The sequence below is a fragment of the Ptiloglossa arizonensis genome, chromosome 2 (genome assembly GCF_051014685.1).
Source record: "Ptiloglossa arizonensis isolate GNS036 chromosome 2, iyPtiAriz1_principal, whole genome shotgun sequence".
NCBI lineage: Eukaryota > Metazoa > Arthropoda > Insecta > Hymenoptera > Colletidae > Ptiloglossa > Ptiloglossa arizonensis.
This window is the reverse complement of record NC_135049.1, coordinates 32882142-32910081: the sequence shown is the minus strand read 5'-3', so window position 1 is coordinate 32910081 and position 27940 is coordinate 32882142. Positions and strand designations below refer to the sequence as shown.

General features: G+C 47.5%; 1 protein-coding gene across 7 annotated transcripts in view; it reads left to right on the top strand.

Moving 5' to 3' along the window:
* Positions 1–19192, top strand: part of Exd (PBX homeobox extradenticle) — a 45196-nt gene extending 26004 nt beyond the window's left edge. For 2 of the 7 annotated variants that reach the window (XM_076305135.1, XM_076305133.1), the window contains 6 exons: positions 580–833; positions 5120–5310; positions 5478–5613; positions 5894–5990; positions 7524–7711; positions 14112–15924. In XM_076305135.1, coding sequence (XP_076161250.1) covers positions 580–833; positions 5120–5310; positions 5478–5613; positions 5894–5990; positions 7524–7711; positions 14112–14246 — 1001 coding nt within the window. In that variant the 3' untranslated portion in view covers positions 14247–15924. Of the gene's footprint in view, positions 1–579; positions 834–5119; positions 5311–5477; positions 5614–5893; positions 5991–7523; positions 7712–11687; positions 15925–16837 lie in introns of those variants that run through there. The other 5 variants (XR_012991202.1, XM_076305139.1, XM_076305136.1 and 2 more) reach the window with 5 other exon arrangements.
* The last annotated feature ends 8748 nt before the right edge of the window (positions 19193–27940 follow it).

Genomic DNA, 27940 nt, shown 5'->3' with positions numbered 1-27940 from the left:
GCCGCGTTCACGGGACGCGTCCTTCCTTCCTTCCTTCCTTCCCTCCCTCCCTCCTTCCCTCCCTCTTGCTCGTCGAGAAAAATTGACGCGATAATAAAGTTAACCGCCCCGTTGGTTAACTCGATTTTTTACGGGCCGCGTCTCCCGGCGCTTCGGTAGTCGGGCAAAGTTGGACAAAATTCTTTCGCCGCGTCTTTTTCGCGTCGGTGTCGATGTCCGACGACATCGTTTTCAAAAGTCGCTCGAAACTCCTCGGACGATCCAGTCCTTCGGAGCGATATTTCCGAACCTTTCCCGACCGTGACTCGCTCGAACAAAGCACGTAACTCGTCGAGCCCTGTAACTCTTCTCGTAACCCTCCTTGGCGATAGGTCGTATTTCACCGTCGGTGGCGAGCACCCCCGTTGAGTTTCCTATTTATCCTCGGCCTTGAACCGAGAGAGCGCAACGAAAATTCGCACCGATCGCTCTCGTCGCGCGCGGAAATTTTCGAAACGAATCGAACCGGTCGCCATTGCGCGCGCGCGCAGCGTGCCTCGAACCACCGACTAACGTTTGTACAATTTGTCGCTGTTTCAGTGCTTTCGTTACGAAACACGCAGGAAGAGGAGCCACCCGATCCGCAGCTAATGAGGTTGGACAACATGTTGATCGCGGAGGGAGTAGCCGGACCGGAGAAGGGTGGCGGAGCGGGAGCGGCAGCATCGGCGTCGGCGGCTGCAGCGGCTGGACCACCTGGACAACCCGACAACGCCATCGAACATTCGGACTACAGAGCCAAGCTCGCTCAAATTAGGCAGATCTACCATCAGGAATTGGAGAAATACGAACAGGTCCGTGAAGGTGTAGCTCTCTTCGTCGTTGCGTTCCGTTGTCCGGATGACCCGAACGCAACGGAATCGAAGACCCGGTCTCCGTACGCGGTTTTCGCCTCGGATTTTTTCTACCCCTCGAGCAACCCGATAAGAGACCGGTTAGGTGTACCTTCCCTCGCGCCTCGTCCCGCTTTGTCACGCTGCGGACGATTTGCGCGTCAACGAACCGATTCGCTCGCGCCAAGTAAAATTTCCCGCGTCGAGCAAACCGCGGCTGCTGAATCGCGAAACGCGCGATCTTTTCGACGATTGCGTTTGCTGCGGAAATTCAACGCGTCTCCGAAACTGGACGTATCGTTTTTCAACGGCGCCGAACGACTCTACGACTCCGTGAAAATCACGAACATCGATCAACGAGGGCGATACCGATGCTCTACCTTTTTTCTTTTTTTTTGTTCTCTATCGTCCGTTGTTTCGTATTTCCAGTTTCCGACGCCACGGGCTCTGTGCTCGTAACGCGAATTCAATTCCTGGTCGTTAATATGCACGTGCGCGGGGATGTGAGCGCGCGCGCGCGCGCGCACGCACGTTTCGAACAAAAAGCCCCGGGCAGCGCGTACGGTCTCCGCGGATTCGCCGCGACTCGCTTATCAACGATAAAAGCATAATTCTTTCGAACGGTTCGCCGCGTTTTCTCCTCGTCGCGTACTTTGAAAATAACGCCGGCGACTCGCGATTCGTGATTCGTGATTCGCGATTCGTGTCGGTTCGTGTCGGTTCGTGTATTCGCGCGTACGTAAATACGAAATCGGTCGCGCACGAGTCACGAGAACGTAGACTAGGAGAGGGAGGGAGGGTCAGGGAAGGGGGGCATGCTTTAATTGCCACACCCGTTTCGACCCCATATTTCACCGTGTGTCAGCGGTCTTGATGTTTCCCCGCTGTAAATACGCACACCCTTGCTTCGAGGTTCACCCGGTGTGTGTACACGGATGCGTGTGGAATTCTTTCTAGGCGCGACAATATGGAGGTAGCTCGTGCCGAGATACGTATGCGCTCGCGTGCACTACGCCGGTGCGACTGCAGTCAGTAGGGGTAGTTGACGCCCTATCGATAAACCTGGGCCATTAACAAGTTTTAACCCCGTTCTTTTCCTCCCCTCCCCACCTCTCCCCTTCCCTTCCGTACCGTACCGTCCAAGAGCCCGCGGAATACCGAGCACCGCGCTCGATTTCCTTCCTTTTGCGAACGCGGCCGAACGAAACGCGAGGCTGCTTTCTTTTTCGATAGACCGGTTCGATAACGATCGAACGAATGTTTTTGCACGGTGTTCCTCGCTCGAAAAACTTTAACCGACGATATTAATTCGATCGCGTTTGCGCACCGCAACGATACCGCGTTATCGTTTTTATCCGGGGCTGGATTTATCCGCGTTTAAAATATATCGAGTCGGATTCAACGCGACGTGGAAACATTCTTTTCGGGAGAGAATTCTTTTTCGTATTTTTTTCACTCGGTTTCTGTCCGCGTCGCGCGCAATTGTTATTTAAATGAACGCACCGTTCCCGACGTTGTTCGAGCTGGCCGGCGCAGTTTTGGCGAGCGCGGATAATACAATGTTTCGGGTCCCGCCGTTGAATATATCGCCGCGCTTAAAAGTAACGATATTACGGTTGATATCGCGTCGCGGCCAAAAGTTTTATCATAACCGAAATTTACTATTCAAACTCGCGGACCGGTCGAGTCACTGCATTAGGGTGAACGTCTGCCTGGCTATGCAAAATGGCGTGACAAGTACGAGAATAGAACCGCGCACCGAGTTTTACGAGATCGCGTGATCACCGCCAGCGAACATCGTCCGCGGCATGAATTTTACCGGTGCACGCCCGCCTTTATTTCGTACGATTTTCGCTCCAGATTTCAATCCGCTCGGCCGACCGTTCGTTCGTTCGTTCGTTCGCTCGCTCGCTCGCTCGCTCGCTCGTTCGTTCGGCTCTCGAGTTAGCTCGCAGCGTCATCTTGTATACTTTGCGCGTACAACGCCGCCATAATTCCGTTCGTTCTCGCGTCGCCGGACGTTCGACGCGTTTCGCGAACGTTTGGTAGGTACGGTGAAGCGGCGGTACGTTTTCTAGACTCGCGTTCCGTTCCGTTGGAAAAATTCGCCGGGCGTGCTGGAACGAAACGCGTTCGTTCTCTGGTTCGGTGTCGAGAGGATCGGCGACGGTCGATTCGTTAACGATATACGCGATTGCGTAAGAAAGGAGGCTGGCCGTGTATCGCGGTAACCGCGAAACAACCGCGGCAATCGTAACCGCGGCCCAGGTATATTTAGCGTCGCGCAGGTTGGAATCTCGATAACGTTCGCGAGCCAGAAACCTCTCGCCGTTGTATCCCTGGAAATACGCGCGGCCGTATTAATAGACCTAACCGCGGTAAAATTAGAGGGCACCATAGAGAAAACTCATTTCGCGCGAGGATTAACGATCTTCGCTCGGGACACTTGTTGGTTTTACCGTCTCGTTGGACGAGGATCGACCGCTCGACGTTTTCCCAGTGTCCGTTGAGTCCTCCTCGAGAATCGGCGCGAGATCGGTCGCGATCCACCTTCGGCTTCGATTCGTTCGGATTTATTCTCGGCTCGATCCGTTCCGCGCGCGTTTTATAAATCAGTTTTAACGCTGCCGCGCGTCAAAAGATCTTCATTTTCGGTCGTACGTCAGCCTCGGTGCGCGATTCTATTCCGAGAGACACGCTCGACCCCGAACGATAAATTTTTAATACCGCCGGCTCCGCGTTCGATCGATCTGCAAATCCGAAAACTTACGGCTTCGACGGTTGTATCTGTAGCGAACCGTGCGCGTTAATTCCGGGAAACTTATTTACGATTCCGTGGGTTGATTTTTCGCAGCCAGAGGAGGGGAATCCGGCGAATGTTCGCGATTCGCTCGCGACGACGCTTTCGAAGCGGCTGCGCTCGAGTGTTCGATGCAAAAGGGAAACCTCGGTGTCCCGATATCTGTCGCGATCCGTCCTTCAAATTTTCGACGTTTTTATTCCCGTGCTCGTCGCTCGATCGGACGAACGATCCGTTTCCCGGAAATGTTTCGTCCCTCGATAATTTCCGATAATCGACGCTCGACGGTGCGTTCCACTCCGCGTTTTCCGCGTTTTCCGCGTTCGCGATAAAGCGGGGAACTCGCGTATCGTCGAGCGGTCGGGTCGGGTCGGGTCGGTTCGATAATTCTCGCGAGCGCATCGGCGGAGATATCGTTTTTGTTCCGGCGATAATTTATAAAATTGAAGAAAACACGGACGCGAGAGCAAGGGCGGAGGCATAATTCTCTATGGGTTTTCCATCCAATCCACCTACTCGAGATGGTCTCCGGCCGAGGGGCCCGGTTCGCGGCGAGCCAGCAACCGAGCTGATCCACCCCGCCGAGTCTCGGTACACGCTCCTGCGAACAGAGGAGAACGGAACGGAACGGGGAACGGAACGGGGAACGGAAGAAGAGAACGAAAAGAGAAACCCTCGTGGATGGAAGAAAGACGAGGAGGAGAGTAGCCGAGGAAGAAGGGGGAGAGTACGCCGCCAGAGTGGAATCCATTTCGAAATTGCGAGCCACCCTGTCCGACCTCTCTCCCCCCTGGCTGCCAACCTCTCTTCCTTCCACCGCCTTCCCTCAGGAAAATCCACCCTCCCCCCTCCGGTTCCCGTCTCGCCTCTCCCTTTCTCCCGTGCAACTCGCGTCCCTTCCTCGCTCCCTCCGGAAGGTAGCGTGCTCGCCTCGAATACTGATATCGAGCAAAGTCCTTTTTACCTTAAACCGACCAGCCACCAGGAATAATGCATTATACGTACGCGTCTCTCTCTCTCCCTTCTCGCTTTTCTTCTCCTTCGTCCTCGAGTTTCTCTTTTTCGGTTTTCCGCTCCGTGCTTCGCCGCGTCGGTCTCTCCTCTCGGCTTCCCTCCGCGGGTTCGTTCTTCCCCGAAGACCTCGACGATCGGAGGAGCCTCGAGACGCTCTTGGACGAGTCGATGGTTCTTCCTTTCTCGATAGATCGGTTGCCGATAGCTTTCACTTCCGACTTCCTGATGCTCCGAAGAGTATCCGTTTTCGAACACACGCGCGTGCGTTCGGGCCCGAATTTTTTCGGGAATACCTGAATCTCCGTGTTGCGCGAACCGAAGCAGAGAGAGAGAGAGAGAGTCGTGTGCTCGTCCCTGAGGGGCGAAAGGAGAAACGAGGGTCAGAAATAGAGGGAAAACGACGACGGTGAAGTGGATTTCCGTTTCGTTTCAGGCGTGTAACGAGTTCACGACCCACGTAATGAATTTACTGAGGGAACAAAGCCGCACCAGGCCGATCACGCCGAAGGAGATCGAGAGGATGGTGCAGATCATTCACAAGAAGTTCTCCAGCATCCAGATGCAGCTGAAACAGTCCACCTGCGAGGCCGTTATGATCCTGAGGAGTAGATTCCTCGACGCGAGGTGCGTATTCCCCGAATTTCCTCGTCTTCCAATTTGCTCTCGATTCGATTCGAGTAAAATCGAGCGTATTCGCCGACGAACGGAGTTTCCGTTCGTCGATGCGAAACGGAAATGTCGGAGTGGGTTGTTCGCGATGTAAAAAGTGGCGAAAATGTTTTCCGTTGCAGGCGTAAAAGACGGAACTTCAGCAAACAGGCCTCGGAAATCCTGAACGAATACTTTTATTCGCACCTCAGTAATCCTTATCCGAGCGAAGAGGCCAAGGAAGAGCTCGCGCGAAAATGCGGCATCACCGTGAGTCAGGTAAAACGCAACGAAATATCCTCCCGTCGTTTTCCCGCGATAACTAGAATTTACGCGCTCGTTGGAATTAAGTAACGCCAGTCGCACAGTTATTCGCGCGCGTTCTAAATAATCCGCTTGGACGTTATTCGAGTCGCTCCTTGATCGAAAACCCTTCGATCACGTCGGAGGGCGAACGATCTTTGCCGTCCCGTTCGCTTTTCTTGCTCTTTGATTTCGCGATACGAACGAAGCGGAATTATCGTCCCGATTCTGATCTCGCACCGTTGGGTTCTTGCAGGTTTCCAATTGGTTCGGCAACAAGAGGATACGCTACAAGAAAAACATAGGTAAAGCACAGGAGGAGGCGAACTTGTACGCAGCCAAAAAGGCAGCTGGTAAGTTCCGTCCTTCGGCAAACGAGCGACGGGTGTTCCTTGAAGAGTTCGTTTCGATAACTTAGAAAAGAGAAAAGATACCGAAAATGAGGACAAAACTATTTTAATCGATATATCCGAACGGCTGAAAGACTTGACATTCGATCGTGAACGTTGATATTCGCGGGGCGTTGCTGAGGAAACAACGCGTAATTGGCGGTGGTTCCCTTGGACCGCGTTAGGCCGATGTTTCGGCTAATTTACACTGCTCGTAGCTAATAGTTTCTGCCACCTTTTCACCGCGATCGTTCGTGCTTCGAAATTATGGAAGAAATTGCGCGACCCGGTGGTTTCTCGTTTCCGTGAATCGTTACGCGCGCGAGTTACCGCACATTGTTCGGCTTGGCCGTGTCAACGTTGTCGCGGCTGGCTAATAAACATCTAAGGTAGAAACGAGAGACCGTCGATCGGGATCCGTAGCCCTTTTTCGCGCGTTGAAAGAATTCCGCGGACAATCGCGAAAGCGGTTTCGACGAAAAGACACGCACGTCGAATCCCAAACGCGAACGTTTTTCCTCGGATAGCGATTCGTCGTCGTTCTACCGTTCGTTCGTCCGTATATTTACCTTCTCGCATTCTCGCAGAAATTAGAAGAAAAATTCCGAGTGGTTTTCTCGGGAAAATTCCTCGCATTCGCGGGACTTGCTGGTCGCAATTACGCGCACTTTCCTTAACTACCGAGGCGTCTCTTTATTTTAGAGAGTCACGGCGAGATATTTTTAACTTACCAATTAGACGGAGAAAGAGGGAAGAAAAGAGGCGAGAAGGGGACGGCGGGGGGGTTTTCGCTGGTGCTGGTGGTGCTGCAACGAGATGCCGGCGTTCTCGCGTTTCTTTCGACGCCCTTCGTGTGTTTGTCTTTCCTCAGCCACGCTTCCGGTAAACGGGTCGCAGTCCTCTTTCGTAATTAAAGAAACGAAATTCCAGCGATACCGGCGCCAGGACTGCGGGCCGGGCCAACGCGTTGCTTCTGTACGCCACGAACGTTGGATCGCGTTCCGAACTGAAAATTGTTCGCGTTACCGTCTTCCGCTAGTCGATTGCTCAATGGTGGCCACCCTACCGCCTCTCGCGGGACTTGTTTCCTCTGTGCTTCGACGATTTCGAAATCGCACGTTCTCACGAAATGAAAAGGCAATTCGCTTTCATCCGTCCATGGATCAACGATCGATCTGTTTCTTGTCGAACATCGAACGTAATCGTAACGATACATTTGCCAGTCTAATTAATCAGTGGCGTTCGTCCGAGTATTCGTCGAGAAATTTTCTAGAATTTGATCCGCTGCGTCCAGCGACAATCAGGTTCCAAGGAAAAAGCAACGTTGCAACGAGGCGGCTCGGGAGCGCCGATCGCGCCACTGATTACGCATAAGAAACCAGAAAAGACCAATTAGAAACGAGCTCGCGCTTTAACGTAGACGAAATGTATCGCTGAGGCGGAAGAACTTAAAAGACGCACCCTCGAATTTTGTATGCACCGCGATTGTTTCTACAGCAGCTTTTGCAGGAGCGTCGCCGTACAGTATGGGCGGTGCGAGCCAAGGCACACCGACGCCGATGATGTCCCCGGCGCCTCCCGGTGGCCCGCAAGACATGGCCGGATACGGTATGGGGATAAACGGTAGCGACTATGGTTCGCAACCGTACAACGACGGCTCGATGGGCTACGATCCTATGCACCAGGTAATTGTCAAAGTTTCTCTTTCCACGTAATATAGATCTCCCTGTAGTCAGCGATCATCGCCTCGCTTTCTTCGATGCCGCCACCCCATTTGCATTCTTCCGAGCATGTGCTAGATTCTCCTGATAACGCTTCACGCCAACCCCCTTACCCTCGTTTCTCGAGGGACATTCTTTGGCGCGAATGAATGGAAAAAGATGCCGGGGTTTTTCGGCTCGCGACCTAGAGTAACGATCGACTTTGTACGCACCGTGTACCAGAACTCTGCTGCAACTTTCGATTTCCATCCATTTTCAAGCCACGGCAATCTGTCTCCGTAAACGCATGTGCATCTCACCGCATATTCACACATATCGCGAGAATGGAAGCTTGCGAGGAAGAAAGAGAGAAAGAGAGAAAACGAGCGAGAAAGTTTACGAGAAAGGAGCGAATGGATAGAAGGGTGGAGGAGGTCTATGTTGAATCTTTGAAATTAAATCTGCGCTCGCGCTCGAATACAGGGTGAGTCGGCTCGCAAAGCTCAAGATCCCGAAGCTGATTATCCAGTTGCCGACAATTTCATTCGAGGCCACGGTTCAAAGTAAAAGAACGCGCGCGTTTCTTTCGAAGATCGATGGTCGCTCGAACCTTTCGAACTCTCCGTGTCTCGGATATCCGCGATTTCGAGTTCTCGCGCATCCGTAACGGTCGCTGGAAAGGATGTTCGAAATCCCTCGTCGGGATCACGAATTCTACGTGCCGCGTTATCTTTGGCGCCGTAATTAGAAATTACTGTAAACTACTTTGGACTGCTGGAGCACTCTGTATAGAGCGAAGCACAGGAGTGGGTGTTGCGTGTGCTTTCCAAGGATAGGCGAGCGGCGTCTCTGGGTGCAAGTAGATGCGTGTTGTTGGAACATATAGGGTTGGGTTGGATACGCTGTTGCTGGCCCATAAAGATGGGCTTAGAGGGAACCGATAGTGGTGGCAGGAGACGCGATGGGTTAGAAGAGGAGGAGCGTCAGGTTCGCGCGCACAGAGCTAGCAGCAGCCAGTAGCATAAGGGTTGCTTAGTATGCATTGGAGTTGCTAAGTCACTTTTTAGGTAGGGTTGCTCTCTCACATATTAATGGACTCGAATAGGTGCGCGCGCGCGCGCGAGCGCGAGGGCGGGCGGGCGGGCGGACGAGCGGACGAGCGGACGAGCGGGCGAGCGTGCTTCTAACGAGCTGCCTTTATTCGGCCGACGAAACGCAAAGGAACTGCATCTTCGAAGACCCAATTTCCGCGTGTCGGACGCGCGAGCAGGAGAATATCGTGATTTTCTCGATTCTCGATCCCCCATGTTCCTTTGGTCTTACTCGCGATCGATTCCCGTTAAGAATACAGCGAGCGATACGGGGTACAGTCCGAGCGGAACGTCGGGGCCCTGACGGGACGACAAGGAGTTCAACCCTGGTTCCCGATTTTCGATCTCGTTTTCTTCTCGAGTTCCATTCCCGAGGAAAGATTTTTCGTTAGAACACGGAACAAACCGAATGTAATACGGTGTCCGTTATCTCGAATCCGGTAAATCTTTCTGACGTGCAATTTCGACGGTGTCACGTGATAAAGAGTGACGTTGAATTAAATTCGCGCGCATACACGCGGCCCCGGTTATTCGCGTAGCTCGGAAATTTGTAGATATTCCCGATCGGTGGATTAAACGTCCCTCTCGTCGATACGCCGATCGGTTGTCGATATACTTCGTTACGAATGTTGCGCCGTGTCATCGACCAATCATTGCTAAATATATTTCCGAGCATACCCCGTCGGGGAGACGGTTTCGACGCGTATCGAATTTAAATCGCGTTTTCTCGTTCGATCGGCAATTTTTTCGTTAAATCCGTTCCACGGTTTTCGTATTTTAATCAAACGATTCCTCGCAGCTTCTCCTTTGTCCGTGGGAGAAAAGAACGGCTAATAAGCATTGTCTCTCGAGTAATCCACGGCGGGAGCCATTCTTCTCGATCTTCCCCTATTGTGCCCCTCCGCGTTCGTATCTTCTTCGTTACCGTTCCGTTTCCTGAAATTCGAATCGGCCGGGAAAAGCTGGAGAAGTTAGCAAGAAAATTAATTTCGCGGTTCATCCGGTTTCGTCCAGGGTTCCCGGCCGAGGGGGAGGGAGTGAGAAAACCCCGGGTCGAAATGAAGCGACTAAAATGCATGCTCCCACCTAGCTGCCGCGTTTTCGAATCGCTGTTCCGGCTCTCGTTTCGTTTTCCGCCTTCGCTCGGTTCGGCTACGTCGAAACTCGCCTATTCTTCACTTCTTTCTCGTTACCCGTAAACGTCGAAGAATTTCCACGATTCGAGCGCGCGCTCCTCCTTGCATCTCGCCTCGAGATTCTCGTCCGAACGACGATCGAGGACGATCGTCCAAGCCCGGGTTAAAAGTGTCTCGATTCCACGTGCTCGATTGGTCGAAAACAAGAAAATAGGTCTGCTGGTAATGACAAACGCTCTTGCTGCTGCAGCTGGCACTAACGTTTCCGTAATCGCATACATAACAAGAAAGCAATTGCTTGCACACAATTGTATGAGCACCACCAAGACCCTTTTTACACATCGGTCGAGTTAACATGGCGTTTCGACCGACCATAATCCGTTTTCCCGTTACTACTCTCTTGTCTCTGGTTTCATTTGTTCTCTATACACACGTATATATATATATATATATTTTTTTTTTCTTTTTTAAATTTCGTTCTAATCGCTGCTGGTTGGTACCCCTACCCCGAGTCTAACAAAACGAGAAGCAAAGAACTGTGTTTGTTGCAACAGAAATTGGGGTGCGGAGTGTCTTAACGTGTGCTCGCACGATTTCCAACCGTGTTTTTTGGCTCGACGTTGAAAGATTAAAATTTTTAAGCGATCGTTGCTCGCGAGCTTTTCCCTTCCTTTTTTTTTTCTTTTTTTTTCTCTTGTTTTGAGTAATCGGCTGTCGGAGACAATCGCACCTGCTTTTCGTACGCTTGCCGGGTCATCTACCGATAACGGTAACTTATCTCGAACGGAGTCGCGTTGTCCGTTCGATTGGGCAAAATTTCTCTTTTCCGTTCCCGTACGAAGTATTTTCAGTAGACCACCCGGAATTGACCGCGTTCCACTTCTCTCGAGATTCAGGAACTCGACGCAGGATTCGTTAATCGATGGAATCGAACGGCTGTTAAATACGGCGAGGCGTTCCTCGAGGGTTGTTCGAATCGCGTACGGGAGCAGAAACCGAAAGATGATAGAGTTCGGTGAATCCGGTCGAGAGTTTGCGCCTCGAGAGAAGACGAAGCGACCCGGAAAAGAGGATCGATTCGCAAAAAGCATCGCTGACGGCCGCGCTCTGCCGAGCGCATTGTTACAAGCACAGTTCGCACGGTCTGGCACCTGTATAATACTGTCATACGATTGATTGGTCGTCTGTTCCTTGGTCTCTTCTACTCTCCATCACCTAACGATTCGACTGGAACACGATTCAATCGACGAACCGTCCATCTTTGCGCGACGCGACGCGACGCCCCGTAAAAGAGTCCTCGAGGCTTCTCGAAAGGAAACCTCTCGGAGGAGAAATGTGCACGGGATTCGCGTCTAGCCCGTGCGATTGGAACGAGGCCCCGACGAAACGAACGACCGATTCCGAGCGTTCGAAGTCGATGGCCCGCGAAAGAAGAAATTAAATCGAAACCGGTTTCGTTCGCGGAGGTGTGTTTTCTCTCGCTCGAGATCGTGCCTTTTCTCCCCATCGATCGTGACTCAATTTCATCGAAACGGGCACCGACCGAACCACCGTGCATACCGCCGTGCATACCACCGTGCATACCACCGTGCTGCGTACACCCTCGCAGGTAAACGCACCGAGCAGGATGAACGGTTCGACGGGTGGTCGGCTCTTTGTTCTCGAACGCCGAAGCTGAATCATGTCGCCCCGTTTCAATTCACTTGAGTTTTTCTTTCTTTTCTCTTGGTGCAGATGAAACGAAATTCTTAGAAGGCGACAGAGAGTGAGAGAGACATCGAATCAGACTCCACGCAAAGACACGCAATTAAAGAATGTCAGAGTGTCAGAGAACGGAAGCGAGGGGAGAACGAAAAGACGATACGATGGAAATCACGAGATCTGGGTAAATTAACGAAAAAGACAAAAGCCACGGCTGGGGTGCGTGTACACTGATCTCTCGGCCTTTAGTGGTTTCTCTTGTGTTCGCAGTGACGCGCCACGCCGACCCAATGGCTCGCAATGCATAGACTCGTCTCCGAGTTCGACGTTACCGGGGATTCGTACGCGCGTGACGATTCGTTCCCGTTTCGCGAGAGATTTCAGGGAATGCGTGCAAGTGTGTCTGAGATATAGAGTTCGCGAACGATAGTTGAGATTAGAAGTCGACCAGCCGGCCAGAATATCTATACTCTCCGTTGCAACAAGCACAGGTCTCTTCCCCTTGCTCGAACCGTGAAATTTCGATAAGGGCTGGCCGGTTTACGAATTTCGAGAGGAAGTGCGAGCTCTACCTTCTTTGAGTTTCTCACGCGCGGAGACTTTTACTCGTCGATAGTGCAATATATACACGGAAAACACACACACAACATACACTCACACGCACACATCGTGTGTACACTTTTCGCCACACTTGGAACTTTGATTTCGAGCCTTTCTCACGTATCGTGTCGTTTATTAATGTCGCGCTCGAAGACGGGAATCGTCGTTCGTACAGCCGGAAGGGAAGAAAGTATTTTTCGAAAGATGGAATTTTTTACAGAATTTTACCCGCGATACGTAATAACATCATCGTTCGCGTCTTCGAGCTCGCCTCTAGGACTAGATCTCGCCGAGTGTGCAATAAGATTCGTTTAACTGGCCTTTCTTAGGCGAGAGAAACGTTAGGTAGCTCGTTTTTAGCTAGATATTAATAAGAATCGATGATAGCGAGTTGTAACTTAACCCGATCCACGAAACACGGTCGATCGTTCTAGACTGATCAAAAAATGAAAGAAAAGAAAAGAAAGAAAAAAAAAAAAAGAAAAATACAAAAAAAAAGAGCAAATCGGATTTTATTTCGCTAAAAGAGTGTAAGTGTATGACTGGTAACGATAATTGCGAAGGGGTTAACGAGTCAGTGTTTAAGGGTTTTAGGCAGCTTATGAAGTCCTGGAAACGCTAGGAAGCGCATTGGAAACGTATCGTAACGCAACATTGTGATGCGAGTTTTAGAAGAACGAGATGGCACCGTTAGATCCGATTACTTTAAGGATGTAGGGAACCGTATTTCTTTGTTGTACATAATATTATGCAATCGGGCAGACATACTATCCCTATTCGTGTTACGGCTATCTATGCGCTATCCGTGCTACGCAAAATACATCCTTCGAAGAAACGCACAATGCGGTTTCTGGCCGCTCTCATATGGCTTTCGATACTTAATCTTAGAATATTTTTTACAAGATAGTTTCGCAGCAAACTGCAACGTATTTACACGTACACGCGCACGCACACACACACACACAAGCACACAACACACGGACTCACTTAGACGTTCATAATACAAATTCATGACGCATAAAGAATTATGCAGATCGGAGAGCTGTTTACGGATGGATAAATCTTCGAAAGACATCTTCGTGGCATGCATGGCTGCACGTAGAATTTAAGTTTATACGTGTATACTGGTTCTACACAGTAGTACGTGTGTGCGTTTATCATCATTACCTTTTATTTTCTTTTTTTTTCTTTTTTTTTTTTTTTTTGCGGGTCGATTGGCTGGGGGTTTTCTGGGTGAATAGATAAGAGGCGAAAGAAAGTGGGAGAGAGAGAGAGAAAGCATGAACGAAAGCGGATGATAGAAATTTCATTATTTAGTTCGTTGTGCAGAGTTCTAAATTTTTCCGCCTAGATGAGTAGAGAATAGGCGCCGGTTCGTTGCATTGGCAGATTAGAATGAAAGGATTTTTAGTGTATCTTGTTTGTGTTCCCCCTGACTCCGATCATTCTCGGCTAGAATCTGTCGTCTAGAATCATGTAGCGAGAAATCCTTTCATGCTCGTAACGGGGATCGATGCGGCTTTTGATCGTTGCGAAACGAAAACGAACAAGCATCTCGGCAGAGAGATCGTCGCGATGCGGGAAAACGGAGAACGTCGCTCGATGACCCGATACGAGCGGCCAATTCAAACAGCCCGCGCTTTCGTAAGATTCGAAACACCTGTGTATATATACCGTATATACATCTCGCGTTATTGGAAAAAGATCTGTCTGTGCTGACAAAACAGTGCGTAAACGCTCTGAAACGAAGGCGAGGCTTTAGTGACCAATGACACGCTATTTTGTCGCCACCTGCAGGGGATAAAGACAGAGGGCTAAAAATCAATTGAAAAAAAAAAATCGAAAAAAATGACGCAGGGCAAGGCATTGGCTGGGGGGCCAGGCGCGGCGGGATGGATGCAACAACGCGAGGCGGTGCCGGAATTTCCGCCACTCCACGATTCAGCGGACTCTGATTCCGACCGAGAGAATGAAAAACGACCGCGCGTCTAAAGTTACTTTTGGAATGTGCGAGCTAGTATGGTAACGAACCTGATAAAAAGAAAAGAAAAAAAAAAACAAAAAAAAAACGGTAAAAACACAAAAAGAAGAGAAACGAAGCAGAGTGTATGTTAGAGGACGAGGAAAACAAAGGTACACCGCCACCAGGCAACAAGAACCACCACACCGTCACTCGCCACTACCACCGACACGCACACACTCTCGTCGACACTCACACACGCGATTTGCGCGCAGCTCCGAGCCACACACGAGGAGATAATGTTCGTTGGTGTTCCTACGATAAATAATAACGCTAGTTTCCGGTTTTCGAACATTTTTCTCTTTTTCCTGTCGAGGGAGAAGGACACGTAGACGAAGATGCCGAACATTGTTCCGGTGCGGGGTTCTCTTCGAGGCGGCCATTTTGCCGGGTCGCGCTCGCTCGGGATTTTCGCGAAGGAATCGTCGATCGGACGTACGAGTTGGTAACGGGGAGAACGCGCGACCGGTGAAACGGTTCGTCGCGAGAACGGGACGATTTTCTACTTGCGGGTTCGCATCTCGTTTGCGCGTCCTTTGATCTCGTTACTTGATCTTGCCTTATCGAGCGACCGTGCGCGAGCGTACGCGTCACGTATTTACAAAGGATTTAAAGAGCGAAAAGTTGAAGGGGGATAGGGAGCCGGAAAGAAAGGGAGAGAGTACGAGAGAGTGGAAAGGACGGCGAACGATAAGAATCCGTAGGCCGATGTGCTCCTAAGAACGTAGGTTCGCTTTTCTTAAGACAATATGACGGCGTACAGACGCCTAGCTAAGGAGAGAAAGGGAGAGAACGTACACAAATCGACTAGTTTTTATTTTTACATATTGCTATATACACACCTAGATAGAATTAGCTTGTACATATATTTTTATTCTTCCTCCTCTCCTCTCCCCATGTTTTCTCTTCGAGTTCTTCCCACGATTTTATTTTAAACACTTGACCTCGTTTTGCAACCACTTTTGACATCATATTATGTATCCTTCCACTATATATATTCTTGCGTAGCATAATTTTTATCGCTGGGTACGGATTTAAAGGAACGAAACGTACGTACGTACGTACACTCGTGAACGCGACCAGTTTTCGAATTCTTTCCGCGGTAGATACGTCACCTGGGAACTCGTATGCTTCGTCGCGAGCTGTTTCGCGAGCGGTAAATTCTCAAGAATTCTTTTTAAATCTGACCCCAGCACGGGTGTATCGTGTAATGCTAGCGAATGTTTCCTACGTTCAATTATGGTTTAAGTTCCGAGTTTTAAATTTAGCTTCCGAGTTATACTTTGCAGCGACACGCGGACGATGTTTGCGTGCTGATTTGTTCCCCTTCGTTTCGACGCGAGGACACCGTGTTCGCTTCTTCGATGTACAAAACGTGACCAATCCGTTGCGTCGATGAACATTCGGCGCTCGTTTCGACGTTTTCCCGAATTATTATTTATTTCCGTGAACTCGAATGCACAATTCCGATTCGCGGGTGTCCTCGCTGGAGGAAGCGAGTACCATCGTATCCTTTGTTACGTTGAAAAATTGTGTGCATGATTGTACCCACGAGCGAACCGAGAAAACGAAGTCGATTCCCAACGTTTCTTTCGTTTTTGTAAACCAACGATTCAGCACGATATCTTATTAAAATTCGTTCCCCTTTACTATGCCGTTTTCTGTTTCTGTTAATTTCATCACCCGACACACGCAGCGTCGAATCCAGGATATTAGCTTCGCCCTCTGACTCGCCTCGACGACAGAGAGAGAGAGAGAGCGTTCGTTTCGAGGTTCGACGAACCGGCCCTTTTCGAAAATCGAGGAAAAGCGAGCTTCGCGAGAAGAATCGCGTCCTCGCTGGTTTCGAACGCGTTCGGTTTTCGCGGGAAAAATATTTCGAAGTAACGTAGAATTCATGTTCGCACGAGCGAGACGAATCGTCCGAGTGCAGAGGGCCGAGCATCGAGGTCGGATTTTATCGATACCCGCGCTTTTTCCGGACGAACGAAAACATAGCCTTTGAACGCGTCGCGCGCGCGCAAAAAAAAAAAAAAAAAAAACGCGATCCAACTGGATTCGACACTTGAAATATACGATTGCGCCTGTCTACCCTTAGTTGGTCGTACGTACGTAGGTACATATGTATTGTGTATACGTATACATGTGTATAAAAATATATATACATATATATATATTCTATACTTTCGTATCCGTATGATCCGTGTGTCACCGTTACGATGACAACTTTCTACCATGAACTGGGCAGAGACGTAAGGATTGCGTTCCGACCAAGTTTTCTTTCGACCGTATCGCGTGCATGAACAGTCGCCGGAAAAAGTTCTTTCCAGACCGGACAATTCTCGAGCAACAATTGTCCGTAACTTTTCCGATCGTACGAACGCGTTCGATAGAATCGAACGTAAATAAAAGTAAAAGAATGGCACAAACGAACGAACGAACAAACATACGAACAAACAATTGTCGACGAGGTATTGGTTCGAAAGATTGGAAAATTCGTTCGCTTCTTCGCGCGACTGTGATTCACGCTCGCGTACACGGCCGGTGTGCTGTTTGCTTTCAGGAGCTGTCACCTTGAAATACTTAGAGGAATCGCAAGAAGAAACGCAAAACAGACAATTACGAGAATCGGTACGATGTAGGAAAAAATGCATATGTGTAAGACGATGTATCGTGAAAATGCTCGCGCAATCCGATCACCTCACTATCTGTGATCCGAGACTCGCCCTTACCGGGCGGGTAATACGAACTAAAAAAAATCGATATTAAGCTATTAACGTTATGTAATAGATATTCTCCAAGCGGGAAGCGTTCACGTTTTCGAGCGCACGTGCGCGCGCGCGCGCGCGGCAATTTTAACGCTTCGGCGAGGAGCTCTGGCTTACCGATCGAGGGCTAACGACCGAAGAAATCGCGTCGGAGATGCTTGCCCACGGGCCACGTGGAGAATTAGTCGAGACGGATAACGCACGGAACCAACCAACCAACCAACCAACCAACCAACCAACCAACCAACCAACCAAACCCCCGTCGAGAGGGAAACGCGACCGGGAACACCGGGAACACCGGGAACTCTGTAACCCGGTCGTCGTTTTCTTCGTCTCCTTATCGTCCGTCTCTTTCCATTCTTGTTCGACGCTCTTCTTCGATAATCGAGCGTGAACGCTTCTGTGCATCGACGCCACCTTTTCCCCTCTCAGCGTCCCCACGAGCGAAGATAGCCGAAAGAAACGAAACGACAGAGTTAAAGAGCGTATTAGAGAAATGAGAGAAAGAAAAAAAAATAAGAAACGATATAAGCGAGAGAAGAGTATGTACGAACGGGAAACAGAACAGAAACGAAGCAATGGTCCTGCGACACAACACTAATGTATACGATTTTTCAACATGGAAATATTATATATTGTAGCTATACATATAGAAGTATATAAAAGAGACTAGTACATAGGCAGAACTGTAACGGCTAAGTACATCATTGTAACGACGATGCTAATTAGTAGGACAAAAGTTTATTTTATTAGTATTATTATTATATTATTATTATTATTATTATTATTATTATTATCATTATTATTGCTATTACTATTAATTATTATTGCCGTTATGACTATTATTATTATTATTATTATTATTAATATTATTATCGATATTTGCGGCTCTCGCATTGTGATGATCGCAATTGCAATTGTATTATTATCACGTCGATGGCGATTATTAATATTATGAATTATGAAAATTTATTATCGCGTCCATTCGTTGGGCACGGGTTCTTTTAATGGCGGACGAAGGTCGATCGAAAAGCTAGGCGATTTCTATCGATTTATTATCGATTGTCGGCGATTTATTTGTAATAAATTGCGGCTCGACGATTTATTACTTAGCACGTAGGCGAAAGAAAAAGATATCCATTTATTGTGTATAAACGAAGGCAAGGCGAATGCGAGAATTACGAGTATCCTCCGGAAGATTAGGTGGTTAAATTCTGTTGTTAAATAATATGTCGTGGGTGAAACACTGAACTGAAGATCGGTTACTGAGGACAATTTTCTTTCCATACGTATTTCTTACTACGTAGTTTACTTTCCACGTGACACGCGTCGATCGTTTCTTTAGTTCCCGGTTTTAACGTACGTTTGTATTCGCTGCCGAAGGAAATTTTTTAGAAACCCTAGACGAATAGGAAATTTTATCCCCCGATCTCAGAAGCCAATCTTCAGACGATCGTTTCGCCGATCGTGCGACCAGTACAAGTGCGTTCGGCACAGCTAGTATACGACAAAAGAGCCCCTGGAGTTCGCCTGTGAGCGCGTCTTTGGGCGTCCCTTATAAGCTCTACCTAACATTTAATAAAAGAAATGAAAACGAGTCAAAAGAATACGAGGTCGATAAAGACGACGAAAAGAAAGAATAAGAAATAACGTTTAACATTTATGGATACACGATATAAGATATTATATATTCATATTCCTCGCTCCCCCCTCCGCTCGATCCTTTTACTCCGATCGTCCAGTTTCGTTTAAGATAACCGACACGAAAAAGAAGATCAGCCATGAAATTTACACGAGGCGCACGCCGACGCTGGTTATTAATGCATTTATGTTTTCCACCATTGGACGAGATTTCAACTTGCTTTTCCGTATGCTCGACGAGACGCCTTATCGAAAGAACGTAGAATTTAGTTTGGCCACCGCTCGGTTGCGTAAAACATTCAAACATTCGGACACTCGCGATAAGCAATTCTCGTTATATTTTAGACGAATTACTTTTCTTCGTAGAAAGATACGCGCGAAGAACGAAACATTCTTCGAAAAAACGGAAAGAAAGTTGAAGTCGCGTCTCGATGCGCGCGACAGTATACCACAGAAATCATTGTATCGATTAAAATCATGGTAAACTTAATAAAATCGCTCAAAAATAACATCGGTACCATTGATACAACTGTTTCTGTTATTGGTACGAGGCATTCCCTTCTAAAATCTCTTTCACGCATTTTTTTTTCGAAATCTTTCGTTTTCGTTTTTATCGTTCGGAGTTCATCAACGGTTCGTACGTTCGATCGTTGTTCGACGTTTAGGGACTTTTAGCGAGGAAATCATTCGGGACCAATAAACTAGGAACGAGGTAGAAATTTGTATTTTGAAGATTACAGATATTATTTTTCGCCAAAAATAATCGAGTTTCGTATCGAGTGCAATGTCGCGAATTTCGAAAATACCGTAGGCGAGAAGAACGTTCCATTTTGGCTCGTGAGTCGCGTATATCTTGGCGTAAAAATGTTCGTTCGGTCGAACCCGTGGCGCCATCTGGCTCCAGTTCGGCGAATTCACAGGCATTCGAAAACAATTTGTCGCGCCATCTTCGGTGCATTCGCGCCGTTTATCGAACAAACGTCTCGAATTCCTCGAGTGGGGACTGTAATTGCCGCGTGCGCGCTTTTAGCAATAATTCGCGACGACTTAAGATTTAAGTGAAAAACACGAGTGTCTTGAAATATTTTAACACATTATTTTATTGGTTTTTTCCTTAAAAAAAGAATGAACTTGAAATTGGTTGTTGGGTTTTTGGATTCTGGCGAGTAATGACTGGGCATTTCGAAGCGACAATACACACTAATTTGCAAATTGAACTAGCTATGTATATATGTATATATACATACATGTTATATATATACATATATGTATATATAATATTTATATATGTAAGGTAGGTATCTTCTCTCTCATTTACTGCATAATACATAAGTAATAATGCATGTTTGCGTCTTCTTGTTCTCTCTCTTTCTCGCGTCTCACTTTCGTTCGTTACATTCACGCTCGACACCGAACCAATCGTTTTCATAGATTCAAAGAATATTCGAGTTTATCCTTTCGTTATTTGTATTCATTTTTTTTTTTTTTTCTTTTCTTTAGCACATGGGAGTTTCTCACTGGCAAATGCGACCACGTGTATAGAATACTTATTTTCCATTAAAGAAGAGAAACGATACAATCGAACGTTCGCGTCACGACCAGCACGCGAAAACGAGAACTCGGCTTCGTCGGTCACGATGAATCCTGGCTCGTCGATCGTCGATCGCGATCGACTCGTTTCGGTAAGTACCTTACACGGCCGTGTATCGTAAACGGATACGTCGCGTGTACCGTGAATCGTTTCGCGAAATAGAATCGGTCCATTTTACGTCGTCGACGAAAACGGATATGTCCGATCGCGAACAAAAGAGACTCGGCTACCCCGTTCGACGAACGTCGATACCATTTTCACGTTTCGGCCGATCACCGTCGCTCGCGTTCTCGGCGTGCCGCGAACAATGAAATACGTATAAAGGTACAATCCGCACACGATCCGGTTTCTCGGAGAAAAACAAGTGTTCTTTCTGCATTTTCACGTATGCATACATCTATGTATATGTATATATGTATATATGTATAAGTAATATACAGTAAGTGTACAGTAACGCGAAGATTGGCGGGATATTGCGCGAACGACATACTTCCTCGAGATTGTAATAACGATATTAAAGAAAGAACAGAATTTCGATGCCCGTTACCACGAATAAAGTACATCGAGGTAGATTAAACTATATTATTTATACGTACGTACATCTATACACATACGTACATATATACATATATATATATATATATATATATATATATGTATATTATATACATACATATATATGTATATGTATATATACATATAATATGTATATTATATTATATTATATTTATTTATATATTATATGAACGCATTTTATTGACCGTCGGTAATAACGTCGCGCAGAATCAACCGCCAATCGTCCGCCATTCACGCAACTGGCAGCAGCACTCACTTGCGCTATATCGCTATACCCTTTTAAAGTTAGTTTAATCAAAGTTAAAGCTTTCAATGGGTTTTTTTTTCCACTTGTTCTTTCTCTCCCTTTACACAACGTTTATAACAATGGTACGCGCGACTATTAAACGGGTCTACCAAATTTTCGCTCTCACTCCTTTGTCTGCCTCTTTCGCACTCGCGCGCGTTCTCTCGCTCCCACTCGTTCGTACACAGGCATTCTCTCTCTCTCGCACACACATGCATACACTTCACGTTTATTCAGGCATTGACATTCGTAGCCAGATTCGTCGTTGGTTTTACTCTCGGTCTCTCGCACGCGATTTCGTAAACTAGAGGTCTTGTAAAACCGGTTAACCGGGTGTTTGGCAATCGGTCGATCGTCCGATCGGTATTCGAATATATTGTAGACAGGATTACGATCTTTCAAAGTACACGCGCGATACGATTAACCGGATTCGAGTGCAGTCGACCGGAGATCGAAATAGATTGCGTAGACGGAACGCGTCGATCGTTTTTTTTTTTTTTTTTTATTATTTATTCTCTCTGTAAATTGCTAATGTTGACGTTCGGACACCACGGTGGTCCTGCGTTCGTTGTACCTACCGCGTCCCTAGGTTCGATTGTACGAAAAATGTTTCTCTCGATCGATAGTTTCATGTCCGGTCGGTAATAACGCGCACGCGTATCCGGTTGATCGTAATGCCGAACAATCGACCGACCGATCGATCGAGTATTCCAACACCCGGTAAACCCGCTCGAATCAAGAGCGCTATTGTAGACGCGTTCGAAGAACGTCGAGCCACGTTTCCGCGTATAAGACGCTGCACCTTAAAAGCACTCTTTCCGAGCAACTCGAGCGTGTTTCGCGTTGCACGCGCGCAGAAACGTGGCATTTCGCGACGCACGATCACAGCCAGACATTGTTCGCTTTGCCTTCTGTGTCGATTCTTTTCTCGTTTCGTCGTCCCTTTATCTTTCTCGCGCTCTATCGTTCTCTCTTTCTCTCTCTCTCGTTCTCTCTCTCTCTCTCTCGTACACACACTCGCTCTTTCACCCTCTTTTTGATTTCTTACGTGCGTTCAACAACCGAGTCGGTACGTTACTTTTCGTGAATGATGCACCAATCCTCGGAGCATGAAATTGAAAGTGAAATTCGGGTTGCGAGTGAACGGACGAGCGTCGATCGATCGACGCTCGGCCGAGAGAGCTCGAAGCGCGCAAGGAGGTACGAGAAGAACAGGAGTTGGAGCGTGCAAGTCCATCATTCACGAACAATAGTGTACGCCGTGTCCACCGAGCGGTCCGCGTCATCGACCTCTCGCGATCGCGTTCTCAGATTCGTTCGCGCGAATCCGTCCGGATGGAAAGCGAATCGGACGAGATCGGCCCTCACCGATCGAATCATCTCTCGAAACGAGCTTTCGAAATGGATCGCGACTCGCGAGCCGATCGACGTGCGTCCACACGGTGTTCGTCGCGACGCTCAGATCAGAAGACACGACTCCTCGAGTTCCCACCGTTAATATTCGTCGATTTAACTCTCTCGCTTCGTCGTTCGTTTGCGTATCCTAGTTTTTGTGAACGTGTAATATTAAGGCAACTCTTGTTACTATTTAATGATTCGTCGTGTTACGATTTCGCTCTCTTTCTCTGTGCCGTTCACCCGTCCTTTTCTTTGTTTTTTTTTTTTTTTTCTTTTTTTTTGCTTCTTTTTTTCGCAAAGGATCAACCTTCCAAGTATCCTTACGCACCGATCATACGCAAAGCTTTCGCTCCCTCGAAAATACATTTACGCTCTTTCTGTACAGAATATCGTTTTTATTCGGCGACGCGAGATCGTCGACTCGAGCGACGCTCCTCGTTCGTTACGAAATTACTCGTTTCGCGCGGTAGACCGCGGTGGTGGCCTCGAAACGAAACACTATCGATCGTCGAAGATTCGATCTCGAATCCCGAGGCGCGATTCTCGAATCGACGGTGATCGTCGTCGCCGTGGATTTTGGTTCGCGCGCGAAAGCGGTGCACAGAAATAATTCGTAAACCTCGAAAGAATTGACATCCACGCAACATCTCTCGCGTTAAACATCCGATCGTTCGAGCCGTGGCTGCACGCACGTCACCAACAACGAAAACAAAAAAAACAGAATCAAGATTCAGACTCGGATCAAGATCAACGTTCTCTCGTTTGAACCTTTTAAGTATATTTATACGTACATTTATATGTATATATATATATATGTATATATATACACATACGCATACGTACGTATAGAGAGATCGGTGTAATAGTGTATCGACGAGATTTCGATTATTTGCAAAAGTATGAAACTCTACGGAGCTCCGGCTCGTCGAAGAGCCGAGAGGTCTAGTGACGAAGTTTATTTCGTATTTTTTTTTCCATTTTTTTTTTTTGGTTTGTTTGTTTGTTTGTTTGTTTGTTTGTTTGTTGTTGTTGCGATTATTATTATCGACGGGGCGTTTAGTGTCAATATACGGGTTCGTTATTCGTTCGTACCACTTACATGTATATATTTATATATACATACGGGTATTTATATATAAATACATAGATATAAAATGCAAATATTATCGGTGTATCTTTTACGTGTACATATTTATATATATGTATATATATATATGTATGTATAGATAAGTAGAAAAACTCTTAATCGTAGTATTTACGTGTTACACCATTTACGCACGCCGGGTTTCATCCTCGTTAGATCGTTCTTTCGTTTCGCTTATCGTTATTATAAATAAATGCAAGTAATGAAATCGTACATAGAGTCTGTCCGATGATCGACTAAAATGATCCTTCGAGTGTCACCTGTTTGCTAGAACCGAGCGGGGAATTGAATCCGGTTCGCGAGGCTCGCGTCGATCTCGTGCAGTTTCGTTAATTAACGTACTTTCTACGAACGAGCCGAGAAGCATTTCTTTGGTTTTCCTACTACGTCACCGGGTGCAACGCGACGCACCCGTTTATTTTGCGTTATGTTCGAGAGATTTTATCGTACGATGCAGTCGCGTGTCTCGCCACAACCGGCGTTAACGTCCATCGACCGACTGACTTTGGATTCTTCGACTACTTTTTCTTCTTCTTCTTCTTCTTCTTCTTCTTCTTCTTCGCCACCATTTTCCCACGTTCTCGTATCCGATCTCTTCGTTCCGTTCGTACGGTCGTTTCGTTCTCCAATGGTCCGGCTCTCCTCGATCTTGACCCGGTGGCGAGCATCGTTGAACAGTTCCTCGTTGAAAATGGTCCTCGACGCTTCGCAGCGAGTGAACACGAATCGATCACGCGTTTCCGCGGGCACAGAGTTTTTAGCTCCGACGACTAGGTAAATAGCTATTAAACGGCGAATCCTCGCGAGGAATATTAATCTCTAAACGCCTGCTGATAACCCCCCTCCCATCGAAAATTCCGCCTTCGGAAGGCCGAACTGCGCGCAGGTGAAGTTTACGAAACGCGAATAGAAAGATATAGTAAACTGGAAAAATGTGTCATCGGACCGTTTTAACGTCTACCTGGACCTGTTGGCGGGACTGTCCTCGCTGCGCAGGGTCGAGGAGGCCGATTTCAAAATCCCGATCGTTCCCGCGTTTCTTTCTCTTCTCGCGCGTGCTCGTCACCCGTTTCGTCGTCGGATCGGAATCGCGTCGTCGCGAGATTTCTCTCGTTGTTCGATTCACGCGGGCGCCATTGCGACCGAGAATTCGAAAGTTGCTCGCGCGTCGCGTTTCCTCTCGTCGCGACGAGCGAACCATCGGTTTCGTTGACATCGATGGATACCAGACGCAATCGTAACCTCCGCGTTGCAATCGTAAACGATCGTTCTCTCCGGTTTCTCGATAGTTTCAACGTTTCGTTTCACCGTGGCTCCTCGCGTTACGTTAATCAGCGCGTTCGAATGTAACGCGTTAGTTATTCATATATTTATAATTACATTTATACGTATATTTTCAATTAGAACTATATTCTTCCGTTATAACTATATTTATGCTAGGTCATCGTTAAGAGCTTGGTCATATGCTTGCTTTTACGACGCTAAAAAGTTTTTTGTAAATTTGAAGATTTCGACTTCCGGTGTTGACACGCACCGCAGAGACGCACGCTCGCGTGCTAAGGTGAATATTTCCCCTCCCGCGCGCTCCCCGTTTTACGGTCTTTCGTCCGGTTTACTTCCGTTTCGCGATCAGCTTTCGTTTCGTTCGTTCGCTCGCGCGTCCAGCTCGTTCTTTCGTTTCCTCGCCGCGCTCCGTGTATCGTTTGACGTTTCGGTACAAACGCGTATCGGGGCTAGAAAATTGTCCATCGACGCGACGGTGTATCGTCGATCTGGCTAGATTCTTTGGATTTATCACAGAAAAACATTTTTAATAATATTCCGTCTCACCCCACTCTCGCGCGTACGCTTCCCAACGCTTTCGCGTACGCGTAACGAAAGGAACCGATCCGTGGTTACGAATCGAACGGAAAGCTTTAGCGTCGAACACTCGAACCGAAAGGAGTTACTTTCTCGAGTAGGCGCGAGAACGAGAAAATGAACAGAGAAATCGTTACGATGCGCGAACGAAAGTGAAAGTGTCGGAACGATCACCCGTCTCGCCGTTTCTACGAACCGTTTCTCGAGAAGCGTAAACGCGTCGGCGTGCACCGAGCGACTCGAATTCCCATTCGCGCATCTTTCTTTTCCACTTTCGTCGTTTCTCCGATTTCTTTTTTTTCACTTTTTTTCATTCATTATACCTGCGTACTCCCCTTACAACGGCGTTCAAACGCGACGATACGAAATACGATCGAGTTTACAAAGCACTTGAGGGAAAAAACCACGCTCAGCACCGACCGCGCTTCGCGAAACGTACGCTCGTGAGATTCTCGGTGCTCTTGTCTTATTCGTTTCTCGTTTAATTGTAATTTTTTTCTCTTTTTTCGTTTTCTCTTTATCGTTTTCGTAACTGTAACGGCACTTCTTTTTCGGCGCTTGTACAGTCCCGCGCGTGTCCATTCGATTCGCGAGCACGGGACGCGCGAGAACGAAAGAATAAGGAAACGATTCGACGGCCAATGGAACAAAAGGAAGAAGAAACGCGCGTTCGATCGCCGAGAACCTCGAACCGCAAAGAGCATCCGCGTATCGTCGACGAGTGTATCCCGATCTTTAGCCGCTCGCGCGCTCTCTTTCGTTTCCGCTCTGTCGTTCGAGTCGGAGAGTCGCGACTGATCAACGATGTCTCTGGAGCCGCGCGTACGTCCAACGCTGGTTTATCGCGTTCGGTCGAAATCAACGCGCGCCGATCACGCGGGGCAAGTGCAAAGTGGTATCGAAAAATGACGGATCGTCTTCGATCGACGTTCCTACGCATTCGCGCTGCTCTCGTTCCCGATCGCGCTCCATTTCTCTCCTCTTCCGCGTATTTATTTACATCTACCTACGCGTAGACGTCCGGGTATACGTGCTGCGAAAAAAGACGTATGGTTACTTTTTTTTTTTTATATATATATATATATATATATATATATATGTACATACATATATACACGCGCGTGTGCGTATATACATATATACACACATACGCACAAATTTATGTATCTTGCGTGTGTTTACTTAAAACACCTCCGTACGATTGGCAGTATGTTACACCTGTTCTGTTTTTTTTTTTTTTCTCTTTAAATCCTTCCTCTTCTCTATAATTACACGAACTCGATTCGGCAGCGCGTGCGTTCGTTTAGCAATCGTTCGCGTCTTTCGGGCGAAACGTGGGCGCAGCACGCACACGTTGCGTACGCGCGAATATAATTTTTTCTTCGTATTTTTAAGCGCACCGCGAATTCGAAATAACGTTCGTTCGTTCGTCGTTACTTTTTTTTGTCGCTTTTTACTCGTGTGTGTGGATGCGTTGCGTGTGTTCCGTATACCGTGTGTGTTGTATGCGAATACGTGTGCGCGAGTGTGTGAATCGATCGATCGATGCCTCCCTACTTTGTTCCGACGAGTGATTCGTACACTTTAACCGTACGATTAGTAGTGGTAGTAACAACAGTAGTAGCAGTGGTTGTGATTTTTAATAAAACGTTTCGGTAATCGTAGCGTTAGTAAAAGTAGTAATAATACTATTTGTAACAGTAATCGTAGTAGTAGTAGTAGTAGCAGTAGTAGTAGTAGAAGTAATAGTGATAGTAGTTGGGGTAGGCATAGGGATAGTGGTAGTTGTTGTTATGTTTGTGGTCGTGGTCGTGGTTGCGTTTGCGTTTGCGTTTGCGTTTGTGGTTGCGTTTGCGGTTGCGGTTGCGGTTGCAGTTGTAGTTGTAGTTGCTACCAGTAGTAGTAGTAGTAGTAGTAGCGGAAGTAGTAGTAGTAACGGTAACAGCAGCGGCGATAGTAGAGGTGGTCGTGGTGGTGTCGTCGTCGAACGGTGGTAATAGTAATAGTAACGATCGTAGTAGTAGTAGTTGCGGTAGTAAATAGTAGTAATAGTAGTGTAGCGGTAGTATCGATGGCGGTGGTAAGGAGTGGTAGTAAATTGTAGTAGTAATAGTAATAGCGGTAATAGTGGTAGTATTTAGTAATTAATAGTAGTAGCCGTAGTTATTAGTAGTAGCGGTAATAATTAGTAGTGGAATAGTTCTTTCTCGTAGGTGTGATAGTAACGGTATTAGTAGCAGTGATGGTAAACTTTTAATCGAAAATTATGAGGTAATTTACAAGTGCTCGTGAGATTTTCGTCTTCTTCTCCGTCTTCCTTTCGTTTCTCGTACTTTTTAAACGGTGGAACTCCGGCCCTCTCCGCCGTTCGTTTTCCGTTTTCCGTTTTCGTTTCCGTTTTC